The 20711-nt window shown below is 35.8% G+C and overlaps 1 protein-coding gene across 1 annotated transcript; it reads right to left on the bottom strand.

The window, feature by feature from the left end:
• Nucleotides 1-539: 539 nt before the first annotated feature.
• Nucleotides 540-20700, bottom strand: LOC132564498 (telomere length regulation protein TEL2 homolog). Its single transcript, XM_060229151.1, has 20 exons — nucleotides 20315-20700; nucleotides 18423-18614; nucleotides 18054-18208; nucleotides 17734-17881; nucleotides 16634-16736; nucleotides 16073-16141; nucleotides 14767-14908; nucleotides 14225-14361; nucleotides 13747-13829; nucleotides 13013-13105; nucleotides 12817-12905; nucleotides 12497-12588; nucleotides 9971-10087; nucleotides 9351-9422; nucleotides 8702-8961; nucleotides 7839-7938; nucleotides 5136-5200; nucleotides 4794-4909; nucleotides 3719-3801; nucleotides 540-2314 (listed from the first exon to the last, which is right to left on the bottom strand). The coding sequence occupies exons 1-20, from the start codon at nucleotides 20674-20676 to the stop codon at nucleotides 2285-2287; spliced, it is 2508 nt and encodes an 835-aa protein (XP_060085134.1). The 5' UTR covers nucleotides 20677-20700; the 3' UTR covers nucleotides 540-2284.
• Nucleotides 20701-20711: the final 11 nt, after the last annotated feature.

Raw genomic sequence — 20711 nt, 5'->3', positions numbered from 1 at the left:
ATACATCTCTATAGTTTGGTTACCTGGTGTATTTCTGTGCTCAGTTACATTGTATAATTCTATAGTTTGGTTACCCATACATCTCTATAGTTTGGTTACCCATACATCTCTATAGTTTGGTTACCCATAGATTTCTATAGTCTGGTTACCCATACATCTCTATAGTTTGGTTACCCATACATCTCTATAGTTTGGTTACCTGGTGTATTTCTGTACTTGGTTACATTGTATAATTCTGTAGTTTGGTTACCAATACATCTCTATAGTTTGGTTACCTGGTGTATTTCTGTGCTCAGTTACATTGTATAATTCTATAGTTTGGTTACCCATACATCTCTATAGTTTGGTTACCTGGTGTATTTCTGTACTCGGTTACATTGTATAATTCTGTAGGTTGGTTACCCATACATCTCTATAGTTTGGTTACCCATACAACTATATAGTTTGCTTACCCAGTTCCTGTCGTTTGACTAAAGCTCACTCCATCAAAATAAATTAAAAAAAAACGAAAGACCAAAAAGGTGCTAAACACAAACACATCATTTTTCAAAACTTTAATGAAATTTATTTATTGCAATTTCATTGCTCTCCATTTCAGTACAAAATCATCCCTTAAATCATTGAAGGAAACTGAAGCAGGAAGAGTTCACAAACTTTCTGCTTTGCTGATCGAAACTCTAACTCCAAAACACTACAGGGTGTATAGTGAAATCAGCTAACTGGATACGTACATAAAAGTGATATCATTATAGATTGATACTGACTGACATGTTCTTATGTTCTAACTGGAGGTCCAATTATTTACTGACAAAGACTGAAAAGTTCTCGTCTTCTGTCTGGAAGTCACATCTGATTACTGACAAGTTCTTGTCTTCTGTCTGGAAGTCACATCTGATTACTGACAAGTTCTCGTCTTCTGTCTGGAAGTCACATCTGATAACTGACAAGTTCTCGTCTTCTGTCTGGAAGTCACATCTGATTACTGACAAGTTCTAGTCTTTTGACTGGAAGTCACATCATATACTGACAAGTTCTAGTCTTTTGACTGGAAGTCACATCATATACTGACAAGTTCTAGTCTTTGACTGGAAGTCACATCAGATTCTGACAAGTTCTCATCATTTGTCTGGAAGTCACATCTGATACTGACAAATTCTAGTCTTTGACTGTAAGTCACATCTGATACTGACAAAGACTGAAAAAGTTCTCGTCTTCTGTCTAGAATTCACATTTGATACTGAAAAATTCTCATCTTTGACTGGATGTCACATCTGATACTGACAAGTTCTCATCATTTGACTGGAAGTCACATCATATACTGACAAGTTCTAGTCTTTGACTGGAAGTTACATCAGATTCTGACAAGTTCTAGTCTTTGACTGGAAGTCACATCAGATTCTGACAAGTTCTAATCTTTGACTGGAAGTCACATCAGATTCTGACAAGTTCTCATCATTTGTCTGGAAGTCACATCTGATACTGACAAATTCTAGTCTTTGACTGGAAGTCACATCTGATACTGACAAAGACTGAAAAAGTTCTCGTCTTCTGTCTAGAATTCACATCTGATACAGAAAAATTCTCATCTTTGACTGGATGTCACATCTGATACTGACAAGTTCTCATCATTTGACTGGAAGTCACATCATATACTGACAAGTTCTAGTCTTTGACTGGAAGTTACATCAGATTCTGACAAGTTCTAGTCTTTGACTGGAAGTCACATCAGATTCTGACAAGTTCTAATCTTTGACTGGAAGTCACATCAGATTCTGACAAGTTCTCATCATTTGTCTGGAAGTCACATCTGATACTGACAAATTCTAGTCTTTGACTGGAAGTCACATCTGATACTGACAAAGACTGAAAAAGTTCTCGTCTTCTGTCTAGAATTCACATCTGATACAGAAAAATTCTCATCTTTGACTGGAAGTCACATCTGATACTGACAAAGACTGAAAAAGTTCTCGTCTTCTGTCTAGAATTCACATCTGATACTGAAAAATTCTCATCTTTGACTGGATGTCACATCTGATACTGACAAGTTCTAATTTTTTGCCTGGAGGTCACATCATAATCTGTACTTTATGTAAATCCAAGTCAACTGGCTCCATCTTTGATTAAGCTATTGTATACAGTACACAGTGTCACTGTGGTTCAAGGAAGACAAATGTGACAGAGAAATCGAGACTGAGTTATGATTTGGTGGACCGTTCCAACATCAGCTTCTTTGATGAAGTACCTCGATAATCATAATATTTATACTTCACATATCTGTAACTGGTCAGGTGTTATCTACGCTTCCTTGGAATTCCTATAAAATATAAATGCGACACTGAGGATAGAAAATTCAGAACATGATGAATAATAAGGGCAACAACTTATTAACACATAAAGAGGGGTAACAAAGCTTAACACAAAAGTAGGGGTAACAAAGCTTAACACAAAAGGAAGGGTAACAAAGCTTAACACAAAAGGAAGGGTAACAAAGCTTAACACAAAAGGAAGGGTAACAAAGCTTAACACAAAAGGAAGGGTAACAAAGCTTAACACAAAAGGAAGGGTAACAAAGCTTAACACAAAAGGAAGGGTAACAAAGCTTAACACAAAAGGAAGGGTAACAAAGCTTAACATAAAGTAGGGGTAACAAAGCTTAACACAAAAGGAAGGGTAACAAAGCTTAACACAAAAGGAAGGGTAACAAAGCTTAACACAAAAGGAAGGGTAACAAAGCTTAACATAAAGTAGGGGTAACAAAGCTTAACACAAAAGGAAGGGTAACAAAGCTTAACATAAAGAAGGGGTAACAAAGCTTAACATAAAGAGGGGTAACAAAGCTTAACACAAAAGGAAGGGTAACAAAGCTTAACACAAAAGGAAGGGTAACAAAGCTTAACACAAAAGGAAGGGTAACAAAGCTTAACACAAAAGGAAGGGTAACAAAGCTTAACACAAAAGGAAGGGTAACAAAGCTTAACACAAAAGGAAGGGTAACAAAGCTTAACACAAAAGAAGGGTAACAAAGCTTTATTCAAAAGTAGGGGTAACAAAGCTTAACACAAAAGTAGGGATAACAAACTTTACACAAAAGGAAGGGTAACAAAGATTAACACAAAAGTAGGGGTAACAAAGCTTAACATCAAGTAGGGGTAACAAAGCTTAACACAAAAGTAGGGGTAACAAAGTTTAACACAAAAGTAGGGGTAACAAAGCTTTACTCAAAAGTAGGGGTAACAAAGTTTAACACAAAAGTAGGGATAACAAAACATGCTAACACAAAAGGAGGAGTGACAATATTCTCCCTAACAGGTCCATATTTACGAAATTACATAAACTAAACATATATCTCAAACATTTGATCAAATCTCATTCCAAGATGTAGTGAATATCAATCAGTCACCCATTATCATATTTTCTTCCAGGAGCAATACGACTCGAACCGAGTATGAAAATGTTGACAATGCTGGTTTGAAGTAACTAACAAATCATCATTAATGTGAAATTTGTACAGACAGACGAAAGTTAACAATGAGCTCATGGCAAAAGAAGAAACATAGTTAACCAAGCAAGATTGTAAATAAATCATGTATTTCTACAATCCTTTTGTGTTAAATAGAAGTAGACAATAGAGTGTCTAAGCAATGTGTGTAAACTCCCAAGATATCTCCATATCATTACTACAGAAATTGTTATTACCAGTATGTCTAATGACACTAACCTTCTTAATGACATTTTCTAACAGCATCAGACACTGGACAGCCAACTTCCTGGACTCCTTATCAACAGCTTTATCAGCAACATCTGTAAATCAGACAGAGTCAGGAACATGTCTGACAAATCAGAGAAAAATCTGTTTAAACAGAACCAGGTACATGTCTAACACATCAGAGGAAAGTATGTTTAAACAGAACCAGGTACATGTCTAACACATCAGAGGAAAGTCTGTTTAAACAGAACCAGGTACATGTCTAACACATCAGAGGAAAGTCTGTTAAAACAGAACCAGGTACATGTCTAACACATCAGAGGAAAGTCTGTTTAAACAGAACCAGGTACATGTCTGACAAATCAGAGAAAAATCTGTTTAAACAGAACCAGGTACATATCTAACACATCAGAGGAAAGTATGTTTAAACAGAACCAGGTACATGTCTAACACATCAGAGGAAAGTCTGTTTAAACAGAACCAGGTACATGTCTAACACATCAGAGGAAAGTCTGTTAAAACAGAACCAGGTACATGTCTAACACATCAGAGGAAAGTCTGTTTAAACAGAACCAGGTACATGTCTAACACATCAGAGAAAAGTCTGTTTAAACAGAACCAGGTACATATCTAACATATCAGAGAAAAGTCTGTTTAAACAGAACCAGGTACATGTCTAACACATCAGAGGAAAGTCTGTTTAAACAGAACAAGGTACATGTCTAACACATCAGAGGAAAGTCTGTTTAAACAGAACCAGGTACATGTCTAACACATCAGAGAAAAGTCTGTTTAAACAGAACCAGGTACATGTCTAACACATCAGAGGAAAGTCTGTTTCAGGTTAACATTACATTTTTTCGAAACCTGATGGAGACTTACTGGCCAATCACAGAAGAGGAATTTTCCTAGTCATATAATGATACTGCTTCGTGCTAGTAGTAAAGGGCAGATTTAAGTATTATAGGACAGTGAAAAGAACTAGTTCATATTCTTACAAAACAGTGATACATGGGCTTATTACCAGACATGCTTAATACTGGATAAATACTGTTCTATGGTAAAAGTAAGTCTAGGTACAACCCACCCTGCAGCCAACTCTTCATTTCCATGACCTCAGTTTGAAGGTCGTACAGTAGAAAATGGACAGGAACAGAGAGGATCACCATGGAAACAGCAAACAAAACAGCATGACAGACCATTCTGAAATTGTTAGGTAACATTTTTATAGAACATCCCCAAGTATTATTTAATTGAGTTATCTACATGTTCAATTCGACCATATTTATCAATATCTACTGTTTTATACAAAATTAGGTCTAAATGGCCTCAAAATTCAAAGTAGTCTAAAAGCCATTTGTTATAAAAAGTGAAAATGTAGCTTTTAAGAGCAAGCAATTTAACAACTAAAAGAGCTAACGACACTAACCTGTCTGTGTGAAATCGGAGGACCCAGACATATTCAAGAAGCGTGGCTCCCATTTTCTTGGCTTCCTGTTAAGCACAAAATGCTCACATTCCTTCATACAGTCATGATTAATAATGATTGCAATAGATTCGATCAGGAAAGAAAAGATCTCATTGCCGAATTTAAAAGATTAAAAATCTAATATACATCCATCAATCAGGATTTAAAATCATGTGAAAATGAAAGACTAGTGCATGAACTACTCGTCAAATTCCTGAGAAAAATAGACTACTTTTGTAAACAGAAAGATCAAAGGGAGACAACTCCCAATCATCAGAAACCTACATAACATTATAAATACAGGTAGGATCCCCAGGATACACAATGAGACTGCACCAGAGAGTATTACAAATGCTCCTCTCAGTCATTGGTGCATACTGTCACCTTATGAGGTATGTGATGTCCTCCTCTGTGCTCCACCCCAGCATTCATATTTGTGAAATAATTTGAAACAGTATAAATAAATCAAGCAACACAAACAAGTAAACATGCTCCTTCAAGTATTTGTTTAAACAAACAACTAAAGAGGAAGGTAAACACACCAAGTTCACATTTAAGACCCTACGACCAGTATAGATAAAACATACAGAGAACCTTCAGGTACAACGGTCATGGTCTGGTTTAAAGTCAGATTCAAGTCTTGTACCCTGGCTTCTAGCATATGGAACCCTGTTAGGAAGGACAATAGAATAAACAGTTCTCAATAATTAATATACTGAACTGTTCATTCAACACTGGCTACAGGGTCTAAAACTCAAAATCTGAAATCTCACACAATACAACACAACGCACAAACATACATACAACACAACACAACACACAAACATACATACAATACAATACACAAACATACATACAATACAACACACAAACATACATACAATACAACACAACACACAAACATACATACAATACAACACACAAACATACATACAATACAACACAACACACAAACATACATACAACACAACACAACACACAACAATACATACAATACAACACACAAACATACATACAATACAACACACAAACATACATACAACACAACACACAAACATACATACAATACAACACACAAACATACATACAATACAACACACAAACATACATACATTACAACACAACACACAAACATACATACAATACAACACAACACACAAACATACATACAACACAACACACAAACATACATACAATACAACACAACACACAAACATACACACAATACAACACAACACACAAACATACATACAACACAACACACAAACATACATACAATACAACACACAAACATACATACAACACAACACACAAACATACATACAATACAACACAACACACAAACATACATACAATACAACACAACACACAAACATACATACAATACAACACAACACACAAACATACATACAATACAACACAACACACAACACATACATACAATACAACACAACACACAAACATACATACATACAACACAACACACAAACGTACATACAACACAACACACAAACATACATACAATACAACACAACACACAAACATACATACAATACAACACAACACACAAACATACATACAATACAACACAACACACAAACATACACACAATACAACACACAAACATACATACAATACAACACAACACACAAACATACATACAATACAACACAACACACAAACATACATACAACACAACACAACACACAAACATACATACAACACAACACACAAACATACATACAACACAACACACAAACATACATACAATACAACACAACACACAAACATACATACAATACAACACAACACACAAACATACACACAATACAACACAACACACAAACATACATACAACACAACACACAAACATACATACAATACAACACACAAACATACATACAATACAACACAACACACAAACATACATACAATACAACACAACACACAAACATACACACAATACAACACAACACACAAACATACATACAACACAACACACAAACATACATACAACACAACACACAAACATACATACAATACAACACAACACACAAACATACACACAATACAACACAACACACAAACATACATACAACACAACACACAAACATACATACAATACAACACACAAACATACATACAACACAACACACAAACATACATACAATACAACACAACACACAAACATACATACAATACAACACAACACACAAACATACATACAACACAACACACAAACATACATACAATACAACACAACACACAAACATACATACAATACAATACAACACACAAACATACATACAATACAATACAACATAGCACACAACAATACATACAACTCAAGGCACAAACATATAAACCAAATAAACACTATACAAGACCTTGAAATGGTGGCCTGTGTGAGGGTTGTCCACTCTCGCATGCTAAAGATCTACCTGAGACTTTTTGTAAGGAAAGTTGGCGTGAAAAAATCTTCTAAGACTAGTATAACTTAAAATCAAAGCGACAGACTGTTCCTTCCCAATAAGGGGTTTGTAGGTCGCCCTAACACTTGATGGTCGTTGGTGAGATGATACCTGAACAAGGAGGAGTCATGGAGACAAAAAATCTGTCAACCAAGCAACCAAGCAACCATGCTATCTCATATTTACCACTTACCATTGTGTTAATAGCACAGTACATGATGACCCCAAGTGTGTATATCAACCTTCCAAGGACAAGACTGTCCTCCCCTATCAAGTCAAACGTATTTTCTCTCCTGTTAAAGAATAAAAGAATAACTTTAATCAATTACATTCCTGCTCATGGTCACTGGAGGTAAATCACAAGAGTTGTATTGTATACTTTCCTCCTGACTATCACTTTCTAGGGTTTATACAGGTATGAGTTGCCCCTTACTGATTACACAGCTCTAAGTTTGTAAATTCTTAGTCTAGCTATAATTACTGATTTCCTTTTCATGACAATCACAGATGCTGCTGTGAAATTTACATTGTACACTGGGACACTGAATTGGCAGAGTTTATCTGAAGTAATTCTAGCTAGTGTAATTGGCTGTCATTACATTTTTGTTAATGAAAGGACTGATCAATAAGATAAAGACTCCTATCAATACTGTAGTGAAGATATCAAACCTTCCCGTGATGATTTATCTTCACTAGTCGAATCTTATTTACAAGTGTAAAATCAAACTACCCAATCACAAAGAAAATGCTACTATTTCCCAAACTTCCAAAATATTTTTAACAAGACTTACTGGTATTCTATGTTTGGATAAGATTTTTCAATTTATTTGTGTTTTTTTTTTCAAATAAAACAAAAATGAATGTTTTCCTGTTCAGTATATATAATGCATGGGTATGACTGTAGATATATTTTTCACTCATGATGTTATGTCATACTCATGGAACTGCATGATATTAAATGTGAGAGCATAAATCTCCTCTATTCACCTGTCATAATGTTTCATTAGAGGGTAGAAAAGTTGTCCAGCTACTCTAGTAAACTTATTATCTATTTACCTGTCATAATGTTTCATTAGAGGGTAGAAAAACTGTCCAGCTACCCCTGTAAACTTATTAATCTGTGGGGCAGGAATAGGTCTACTGGGGCCTTTCACAAATCGTCGGGTTTTACTCTCAATCCTTTTTTGTACAACGCTATGCCAGTCCTCAGGGGTGGGTGTTGAGGACAGAGCAGGAGTCTGGGCTGCGGCCTTGGAGGAAGGTGCAGGAGAAGGCTGGTTAGGCTGAGATAACTCCTGAGCACCAGCAGCTAAAACCTTAAATCAATGAAGATATACTTGCACTTTATCTGAATAGGCTTGAAAACGGAGTGCATGGAAACTATTACAACAATAAAAGAGTGAAGACAAGCAATCCAGCACATACCCCCGGTATCTGAATTTAAACTTTTTCTGTAGATATTGGAAAATTGGCTCAAATGAAATATTGTGCTTTATCTGGAGAATCTGTGCATCATTTCTACAGAATTTACATAACAACATCATTAAATATTATGGAAAATGTATTTAGACATTTTTCTCCGATAAAATATCCACAACCTGTGATACATTGTTTCTATCTCTATGATATTATTCTCTGATGTGAGTAACAGTGTCCCTTACATCTAAAGTATAGGCCTATTGATGTATGGTATAAAGTCTCTCACCTCCAAGATATCCATTCGCTGACGTAGATTATAGTTTCTCTCATAAAATTCATAAGTTAGATATTTAGAGCACTGCAACACAAATATATTAAAACATAAATCATGGGAAAAAGACGAAAAAGAAAATAAAAATTAAATATTGTACCATTATTTCAAATGATAAATGAAATATTGATAAAATCTGAATAAAAATGAAATAAAAATTAGATTTATGAAAAATTGAAAACAATTTTCATGACCGATAAGATGAGGTAAGGTGTTGTCATCGGCTGAAATATCCAAGTGCATGCAATACAACAAAATAAACCCTAAATCTCTGATCATGACTGACAAATGCATTAAAGGAAAGCTGTCAGGAGGCACTGATTGTGTTCTTATAGTACAAACATTATAGATATTTTAGGAGGTATTCATATCATTATTTGAAAAGTGTTTAATTTTAGGTCAAGTCACATCAGCTGGAAAGAAGATTAGCTACATCAATTGATTCAAGATCTGAATTGATCAAGATTAGGAAAATGGTTTTATAAGAAATATTTAGAAAACATGTTTGTGAAATTTAGTTAAAATTTCATAATTTGAATAAGTGTGACCTGGTTTTATTTTAAATGAAAACTTACCTGAACAGGTGAATTGACAGCCAGAGCTACCATAGCACTAAATCTGTGTTTGGTGAAATTTGGGTTGGACGATTTGTCTGACAGGTGTAAGAGAATCTTAGTAAACTCTTCACACACCTTGAAATAGATAACAAATTACCACATGATCGGTATTCAGAGTAAGAAAGGATGTTAATAAAAAAAGTGCCAAAGGGCTCCAAAAACTAGATAGCAAAATGATCTAGTGTCAAGAAAGCTCAAGAAATTAGAATGCAAATATTATCAATACTCCAAAAACCTTACAGCCATCAAAATTGATCTAGACCCATAATTCATTTCTTACCAGTGACATCATCACCTACAACACAAATCTATTACCCCTATACACAAGTGACGTCATCACCTACAACACAAATCTATTCCCCCTATACACCAGTGACATCATCACCTACAACACAAATCTATTACCCATATACATCAGTGACATCACCTACAATACAAATCTATTACCCTATACACCAGTGACGTCATCACCTACAACACAAATCTATTACCCATATACATCAGTGACATCATCACCTACAACACAAATCTATTACCCCTATACACCAGTGACATCATCACCTACAACACAAATCTATTACCCCTATACACCAGTGACGTCATCACCTACAACACAAATCTATTCCCCCTATACACCAGTGACGTCATCACCTACAACACAAATCTATTACCCCTATACACCAGTGACATCACCTACAATACAAATCTATTACCCCTATACACCAGTGACATCACCTACAACACAAATCTATTACCCCTATACACCAGTGACATCACCTACAATACAAATCTATTACCCTATACACCAGTGACGTCATCACCTACAACACAAATCTATTACCCCTATACACCAGTGACATCATCACCTACAACACAAATCTATTACCCCTATACACCAGTGACATCACCTACAATACAAATCTATTACCCTATACACCAGTGACGTCATCACCTACAACACAAATCTATTACCCCTATACACCAGTGACATCATCACCTACAACACAAATCTATTACCCCTATACACCAGTGACGTCATCACCTACAACACAAATCTATTACCCCTATACACCAGTGACGTCATCACCTACAACACAAATCTATTACCCCTATACACCAGTGACATCATCACCTACAACACAAATCTATTACCCCTATACACCAGTGACATCACCTACAATACAAATCTATTACCCTATACACCAGTGACGTCATCACCTACAACACAAATCTATTACCCCTATACACCAGTGACATCATCACCTACAACACAAATCTATTACCCCTATACACCAGTGACATCATCACCTACAACACAAATCTATTACCCCTATACACCAGTGACATCATCACCTACAATACAAATCTATTACCCCTATACACCAGGGACATCATCACCTACAACACAAATCTATTACCCCTATACACCAGTGACATCACCTACAACACAAATCTATTACCCCTATACACCAGTGACATCATCACCTACAACACAAATCTATTCCCCCTATACACCAGTGACGTCATCACCTACAACACAAATCTATTACCCCTATACACCAGTGACATCATCACCTACAACACAAATCTATTACCCCTATACACCAGTGACATCATCACCTACAACACAAATCTATTACCCCTATACACCAGTGACATCATCACCTACAACACAAATCTATTACCCCTATACACCAGGGACATCATCACCTACAACACAAATCTATTACCCCTATACACCAGTGACATCACCTACAACACAAATCTATTACCCCTATACACCAGTGACATCATCACCTACAACACAAATCTATTCCCCCTATACACCAGTGACGTCATCACCTACAACACAAATCTATTACCCCTATACACCAGTGACATCATCACCTACAACACAAATCTATTACCCCTATACACCAGTGACGTCATCACCTACAACACAAATCTATTACCCCTATACACCAGTGACGTCATCACCTACAACACAAATCTATTCCCCCTATACACCAGTGACGTCATCACCTACAACACAAATCTATTCCCCCTATACACCAGTGACATCACCTACAATACAAATCTATTACCTATATACATCAGTGACATCATCACCTACAACACAAATCTATTACCCATATACATCAGTGACATCATCACCTACAACACAAATCTATTACCCCTATACACCAGTGACATCACCTACAACACAAATCTATTACCCATATACATCAGTGACATCATCACCTACAACACAAATCTATTACCCCTATACACCAGTGACATCACCTTCAACACAAATCTATTCCCCCTTTACACCAGTGACATCACTACAACACAAATCTATTCCCCCTATACACCAGTGACATCATCACCTACAACACAAATCTATTCCCCCTATACACCAGTGACATCATCACCTACAAGATTGGCTGCTACAACTTTATTTCTACCTCAGCAAGAATAACACTTTAAATTCTCATTTATTACCTCAGCAAGACCATCAGGTAAGGCCCGTATAAGTCCCTCTGCAGCTTCCAGGCAAGTTTCTGTCCTGTCTGGGTCGTCACCACACATCAAACCTTGGAACAAAAACAGACATTACAAAAACAGCCAATTAATAGCAGCATCTTGCAGAGAATCCAACAAAAACTAAATTCAGGAACAAACTTTGGAATTTAAAACTGAAAAGGGGCCCTAACTCTGTAAGTACTTGGGTTTATGACTCAATTTTAATATATAACTCTCTGCTATCTCAAGAAGATCTCAAACCAAAACTAGTTGGTGACATCGACCTGTGGTGGTCTTACCTTCCATGCAATCTCTGAGGTATTTAGGACGTTTAACTTTGGTGACCTTAACATCATTTGACATGTCATATGGTTCCAAGTCATCATCACTGCAAGAAAAAGGTAAAGTTTTCAGAAACAAAACAACTATACATCTTACTATCATATATTAGCTTTCCAGTATAAACCTACATTTCATTAGGTAAAATTAACTTACCTATCAAGATCAGATGGTGGTTGAGACTGGCCAGGAGATGTTTCTTTATCCATGGAGGTAGTTGCCGATGAAATATCAGTCTTCTCAATGTTTCTGAAAAACGCCAATAATATCTAACATGATAAGTTTTCCAGAGTCATTCCTGTAATTTTCTCTAGTTTTGGAAACGGTGAGCAATATCAGTCGTGGTTTAGGTGGTACAATATCAATCTATTCTAAGTAGAGAGTGTGACTTACCTTGTACAGTGTGTATCATTCTGAGTACAGAGTGTGACTTACCTTGTACAGTGTGTGACGTACAGAGTGTGACTTACCTTGTACAATGTGTGACATACTGAGTACAGAGTGTGACTTACCTTGTACAGAGTGTGACATACTGAGTACAGAGTGTGACTTACCTTGTACAGTGTGTGACATAATGAGTACAGAGTGTGACTTACCTTGTACAGTGTGTGCCATTATGAGAACAGAGTGTGACTTACCTTGTACAGTGTGTGACATAATGAGTACAGAGTGTGATTTACCTTGTACAGTGTGTGACATAATGAGTACAGAGTGTGACTTACCTTGTACAGTGTGTGACATAATGACTACAGAGTGTGACTTACCTTGTACAGTGTGTGACATAAAGAGTACAGAGTGTGATTTACCTTGTACAGTGTGTGAGATAATGAGTACAGAGTGTGACTTACCTTGTACAGTGTGTGACATAATGAGTACAGAGTGTGACTTACCTTGTACAGTATGTGACATCAGGATTCTCAGGTATAGATGTCTCTAACAGAAGGCACTTCACATTCTCATCATTTTCATCAAGCTGTTAAAATGTAAGTGATCAACAACATTCACTTCTGAAAGGTAAGCACTACTGAACAGCTGTTATTTAACAACTGAGAATTTTCATAATTTATAGTCATTCTAAAATGTAATTCTGTCCTGATGAAACTACTGTCTTATTATGATATATGATAGTTATGACCTGTGATGTCATAACCATGAGATCTTTATCTAGTCAGTGATGTCATAACCATGAGATCTTTATCTAGTCAGTGATGTCATAGCCATGAAATCTTTATCTAGTCTGTGATGTCAGTGATTGCGTGATAAGTTTATCTATGATTCTCTGATTAACAGTACCCCTTAAATTAACAAATTATTCTAGCTTTAGACTGACACAATAACAAAGGCACTACAATATGTTTTGTCATTTACCTCATAGTCCAATTGTGGTCCTTTAGGGTCAAGCACTTGTGTCATCGTTTTGGCCACAAGCATCCCTAAACAGCGTGTGTCATGGTCAGATATTCCAAGATGGCACTGTACTCCAGGCAACAGCATTTGCATCAGTTCTATCAACCAATTAAAACACAATGCTACCATCTATACTTCAGAAATAGACAACAAAGTATCCCCGCCAGTTAATATGGAAAGTTAACTCTGTAATCACATTCCAGCCAACTGATACTGACACCTATATCTAATTTATACCTTGATAACAAGCACCAAATAACAGTGACACTGTCGTAATTCCCCCTCCATTACCATTATAAGTGATAACTTCTTTTGCTGAACAACATTTGGAGAGGAATATGGAGTCTGTTTCAGATACAGCATACTGGGAGAAATACCTGCTACAATATTTTGTTCCAGTCATTGATGGTACACAGAACTTAAAGCAGTCAGAAGCAAACTGATGGCTCTATTTTGTAGTGATAGATCAAGGTAAGTAATTAAAGATTTTCATCCCTGTTTACCATCTTTGTGTTTCTGAACATCCTGTTCAGAGAGATGGTGACAGCAGATAAGTAGGGCTTTGGTGATGTAGCAATGCTGTTCTCCTGAAGTATGGCGCAGTGCACTTTCATCTCCCCAAACCCTCAATAGCTCCTTCATCGTCTGTAAAAGACAATATACTTCTGTGTCTTAAAACATAAGGAACATTTACAGAATAACTTCATTTCTATATCATTGTTTTACTCTTTGAATTGTGCTATGAATTTGACTTCAGTATCAAACCTAAACTACCGCAAGATATTTGCTTTTGTAAACAAAACCATGTCTACATTTATTATCCAACAAAAACTTGTTATCATGTCAATGAATAGACGACAGAAATAAACACATTCAGATTAGGAACTCTCAGGTCAACTATGCTTTCTTAAGTCATACAAAATGTTCAGTAACAAAATATCTAAATTCGACTTTGACCTTTGAGCCTCTGACCTTGTGACATTGACCTTACGTCAGAGTTTTGCTCCACTCTTGCTGATTATGTCAGTCAGTTTCACAATATACATCAAAACATTTTAATGACCCAAGAGTTGTGGCCTGGTCATGGTTTACTGAAAATTTGGGACTTATTTGACCTTTGAACTTCACCTGACCTCATTTCATTACATTCCAACCAGGGGTGATGCATTAACATTGTAAGTTCACTAAGCTGTATCTAATGGTTCAGCATGTGAACTAATTACCAATCTGCCTTAATTTGCTGTCACAACATTAATCTCTTCACACAGCTTCACATGTATTTTTCCAATGCTATATACGGATCGCTTTATGCCAAATTCTGAATTTTTTGTGTGAAAAACATCTTGACAAATTCTGTAATTCACTTAAAGATATCTACAAAAATATTGTTTCATGATTTGAGTATTACTTGTTGTCATATTGACTTGTAACTGTTGAGAGTTGTTGCCAATGGTTTATATTGTTTAGGACATAACTGATTACTAAGTTTAAGGCTTGATATGAAATGTGTTATGCTAATTGTTTTATGTAAAATTCAATACGCTTCAAGCAAAATACTTAAAAAGGAATATGTTTAATGAAATAGGTCCTAGTACACTATATGTAGATAGAGATGCTAAATACTTTACAGCTGCTCTAGGCTTACAGGCAGCTATGGACATTCCAGCTGGATTATCACCAATAAGACTACTTCATCAAAACATTTCACATTCAGCATTCATCATTAAGCATTTACATTCAACATTAAGTAATTTCCATAAAACATTTATCATGTTGTACCAGTAGTTTTAGTTTGTCAGAAATGATTACCTTGATGAGTAAATGGTGTCTGGTGTGTGAGCTGGCCAGGTAACCAAGTATGTTGTGAACAACTAGTACCTACAAAAATCAAATATTCAACTGGAGATTTATTTACTGGAACAAAGACATTCTTATCAAGTGTCACACTTGTATGATTTCTGAATGTCCAATTTCATATGTTTAAACAAGTGCATGAAGATCTACATAATTCCTAAACCTAGGTTCTCTTCTTAAATTGAAATATTGTTTTCAAAAACAGTTTAATAGTCAATATAAGTGTTGGTAACTATCCCAAATATCTCACTTTCTTCTGATCACTCAATAAACAAACCTAACTTGTTTGTACTGCCATATTATACAACAGAGAACTGTTTGTACTGACCTTGTCTGTGTACTGTAGTATTCCACTACAGAACTATTTGTACTGACCTTGTCTGTGTACTGTAGTATTCCACTACAGAACTGTTTGTACTGACTTTGTCTGTGTACTGTAGTATTCCAATACAGAACTGTTTGTACTGACCTTGTCTGTGTACTGTAGTATACCACTACAGAACTGTTTGTACTAACCTTGTCTGTGTACTGTAGTAATAACATCTTGGTACACATAAGATATTCAACTCTGTGTTTAGCCAGGATACAGTCGCCAAGTAATTTGTCCACAAAACCATACCTATACAATATATATCATCAAAAACACTGATGGAAACATATTATAGTACCTAGAGTACACATCTTCATGAAAAACACACACTGATGCTACTGGTGTCAAATAGTTTGTCCTGCTTTGTAAAATACAGGATTATGATACTGGTTTTTACCAGACTATTTTAGAACTTTCCTCAAGGTTTTAAGCTCAAAGTCAAATTTCGGTAAAATTTTCTGTCCCCAGGTTATACATACTGATGTATAACAATATGTTCAGGATGACAGCCTTGGTTATAGCTATCTGGAATATGGAACAAAGTCTTACAAAAACAAAGTGATTAAGTGCTCACATCTATATCTCAGACACTGATCTTCATCTTTTTCAAAATTCTGTAAAAACATCTATTTTTGTTGGGCTCGGTTTTCATGGTTTTTTCAAAATCTTACTTTTTTTGTGGATACTTAATTTTGTTGATAAATAACCTCAATGAATCCAACACTAATATTGAAAATGCATGGAAACAGGAATTGGTGGATCAAGGGTACCCATGAAATCCATAAAATAAATCCCCCACAAAAATAAATGATTTAGAAGTAAACCTGTTGAGGAGTTTATGAGATATCTTGTACACGAGGTTTTAATATGAAAAGTGTTCAATTATGACCTTTGACCTTGAAAAATGACCATCAAAATCTAATCAGGTTCATATGGTGTAATGATATGGCATGAATATGAACTACATATTCCTTTACACAAGTTTTGCACTAAGGACACACAAATACTACTCAACCCAACCTCTACCCCTCCTGCCCCCTCATTTAATAGGGAAGTAGTGATGATATCAATTTCAAGATGACAGCCATGGTAGCCATCTTGAATATGGCAAAGTTCTCAATTTTATCAAGAGCTATTGATTGATTGTGATCATACACAACTCATTAGTAGAAGTTTTGTCTAGATACAACTTTTCTGTTCAGATGAAGTAGGGATAAAAAGATAGCAAACTTTGGTGGTAACATACCATGGGGTTATCCTCAGCACTGTACTAAGTACAACATCTAATCCTCGATCTGGAATACCTGTGATAAGTCTCTCACATACTCGACTCCATATGAAGTCTCTTTGCACCTCTGGCATCATAACCAACATCAATGTCTTCCACAGCAGCTCTATTTAAATATCAATAGACACATAAGAACAATACTCAAAAAAAATAAGCAAGAAGGGGTCTTTGATTAGTACATTTAATGCTACAATATCCTACTTCCATCTCAACAAATTTCAAATGACATCAGAGTTTCCAAAAGTTTTTATCTAAAATGTAACTGAAATACACCTTACCTGCAAACCCTGACAAGGAGAACTTAGCACACAACTGTCCAGCAAATTGTAGACTGATGTCTTTTCCCTTCCTGATGCAGTCACTGGCATGTCCCAGACTGGAAAGTATGGTCTCTCCTATCAGTGGTATATACTGCTGAGGTAGGAACATGTCACTGTAACAAACAGACCACAGTACAATACCTGATGTATATAACACTGATGGTCTGTCTTATCAGTGGTACACACTGCTGTGGTAGGAACACGTCACTGTTACATACTTACTACAGTACAGTAAAATTACTGATGTTCAATAGATATTTCTGTATATGTTCTTCCTAAATTATCGTTGACAAATGCTTTCACCTTAATTGTCATAACTGTTGTTACCTGTTCTGAGTCTGTAGAACATTTGCTGCTTTATCAGGGAATGATACTAGAGCTGCTATGAATTCATCTACAATGAACTGCTCATCTGATTGGATGATTCCCTTACAGTACTCCACCATCACCCGATCAAGACATCTTTTCTGCAGTAAACCTTCCAGCAGCTTCACACACTTGTTTTGCTTCACTCCAGCACTGTGTCAGTAAAATTATCAATTAGACAAATATCAGTTAAAATTTCCATTTGTTTTATACACAAATATATCACAGGCCTATAAAAAATGGAAAAATCTACATGTATCTGGAAAAGACTTTTGTAAATACATTTTTATCACCCTTCGATAAGATGAACATTAGCATCATCATCAAAAGAATAATACATATATTTCAATGTGATTTTAAACTGCTAGCATTGTATTTATCTCCCTTCACCTTTTTTATATTGTCACCAATTGATAGCAAACAGAATAATGCCCAATAAAGGAGATCTCAAGAGGCCCTTATGAACCATGGTATGATCCTCATCAGAGTTATACAAGTTCCAACTTTTCTCTTTTATTTTTTCTCATTCGTCTGACGTATTGACTATGCTTTTATAGTGAATTACATGTGAGCATACATGGTAACAAGTTTGATAATTTAAACTTAAAGCTCTGTTGCCTGAAAAACCTTTTGGTCTTCTGTTCAGTCTTAAAGTATAGTTTCTGACTAAAACATATATTTTCAGTGGGGCGAGAGGACTGTCAGTAGTTCTGGGGAAATAGCAGTAATAAACTTAAAATATCAAAATTAAAATAGCCACTTTTCGCTATCTGGAGTATCTGGACAATGTCCATGTACGACATGCTTATTCCTTCCCAAGAATTCATGCTGACCTTGCTTTGATATCTAAAAATATTCATTTATATTTCTTGATAAATATAGTTGTCAAAAGCATCAAATATGCAATTCCAAAATGGCTGTTGGCAGCCAACCTGAACAACAGACCAAAATGTGCCATGAACATCTAGAATCCTTGTCATGAACACATAGTGTTTGAGGATTGGAGATCACAAACTTTAAATGTCAAACTTCAAAAAGGCTTAGAAAGACAGCTAATGTTCAAAATTGTTATACTACTCCCTCCTTCACATGTCCTCAATCCTAAAGACAACAATAATCCTGGCTTCCTTCAAGCTGTTTAGCTGGCTATACATTTGGAGAGGTCAATATCATTAAATCTGTAATTTGGCAGGGGTAATGAACATATTTTGACAAGAACTTTATAACTGGAAAGAATCACAGAAAATGAGTTTCCCATCATAAGGCTTGAATAAGGGTCTTGAAAGTACATGTCCTAACACTGACATAAAGGGAAGTTCCAATCAGACAAAGTCAGTAAAGTGACATGTCAACATTTCCTCCTATCCATATATATGCTTCACAAGTGTCCAAACAAAAATTGTAAGGTCACCACAACCCAGGTTCTTTAGCTATTCCAGCTTATATTTTACCAAAATCATTATAAATGTCATTGCCTCAACTAGGATTTAAACCGATGACCTCTGGTTCACTTATCTTATACTCAACCCTTTAAGCTAAAGAGAAAATCTCTCTAGCCAGGTAGTATCTTTTAGCTAGTTTCTACCACGGTTATATACTTCCCCTTCCGATAAATACTCATCATCAAGTTTTATGGAGTTGCAGCGATGCTTGTGAAAGTAATGCTTAGTATCATTCCTTATGCAATGCCAAGATAACAGATGTTATTCTTTATTTCAATACCTCCAAATGGAAACAAACCCAGGACCTCTAACACTACTCTGGAATCAAACATTCCAACGAGTCTGGTGAACAGGGGTTAGGATGTTTCTGTATTGAAAATTAACTATAAGGAACTATATTTACATGACTACCTCGAATCCGTTAAACACTTGGACAGGACGATAAATGTCCCAGGGTTGTCCGCCTTCAGAAAGTAATCATCGAAGTTCTGTTTTATGGCTTCATTTTTTAAATACACTCTTATCCAATCTACAGACAATTTATCCAGAAGAAACAATCCGGTATGACAGTAAAATGTTTGTCGAAAAACACGTTTAGCGGCGGAGATGTCATTGAACTGAAATAATTCGTCATTAGCAATCACATCGAAGTCCAGGGCCAGACAGTTTAGATTTTTCAATGCTTGCAGTAACTCGTGTTCCCCTTTTGGATTACTGATGGTATTCTCTGACAGCCTGCAAAATCTTCTTACTTCTGTTTTGATGTCTGACATGATAGAGAGAAAAAAATGAATATCAACTCAATATT

Source organism: Ylistrum balloti, unplaced genomic scaffold (assembly GCF_031769215.1).
Source record: "Ylistrum balloti isolate Yb309-2 unplaced genomic scaffold, AGI_CSIRO_Ybal_v1 Utg372324, whole genome shotgun sequence".
NCBI lineage: Eukaryota > Metazoa > Mollusca > Bivalvia > Pectinida > Pectinidae > Ylistrum > Ylistrum balloti.
The sequence above is the reverse complement of the archived record's forward strand: the minus strand, read 5'-3'. Positions and strand labels throughout refer to the sequence as shown.

Bases quoted from the DNA above. Each gene is read 5' to 3' on its own strand.
- LOC132564498 (XM_060229151.1), bottom strand. From the start codon at position 20,676: ATGTCAGACATCAAAACAGAAGTAAGAAGATTTTGCAGGCTGTCAGAG. The intron at 18,209-18,422 runs GTAACAACAGTT...TGTTTGTTACAG, and splicing joins GTTCTACAGACTCAGAACAG to TGACATGTTCCTACCTCAGC. The intron at 3,802-4,793 runs GTGGGTTGTACC...TCTGATTTACAG, and splicing joins AATGAAGAGTTGGCTGCAGG to ATGTTGCTGATAAAGCTGTT.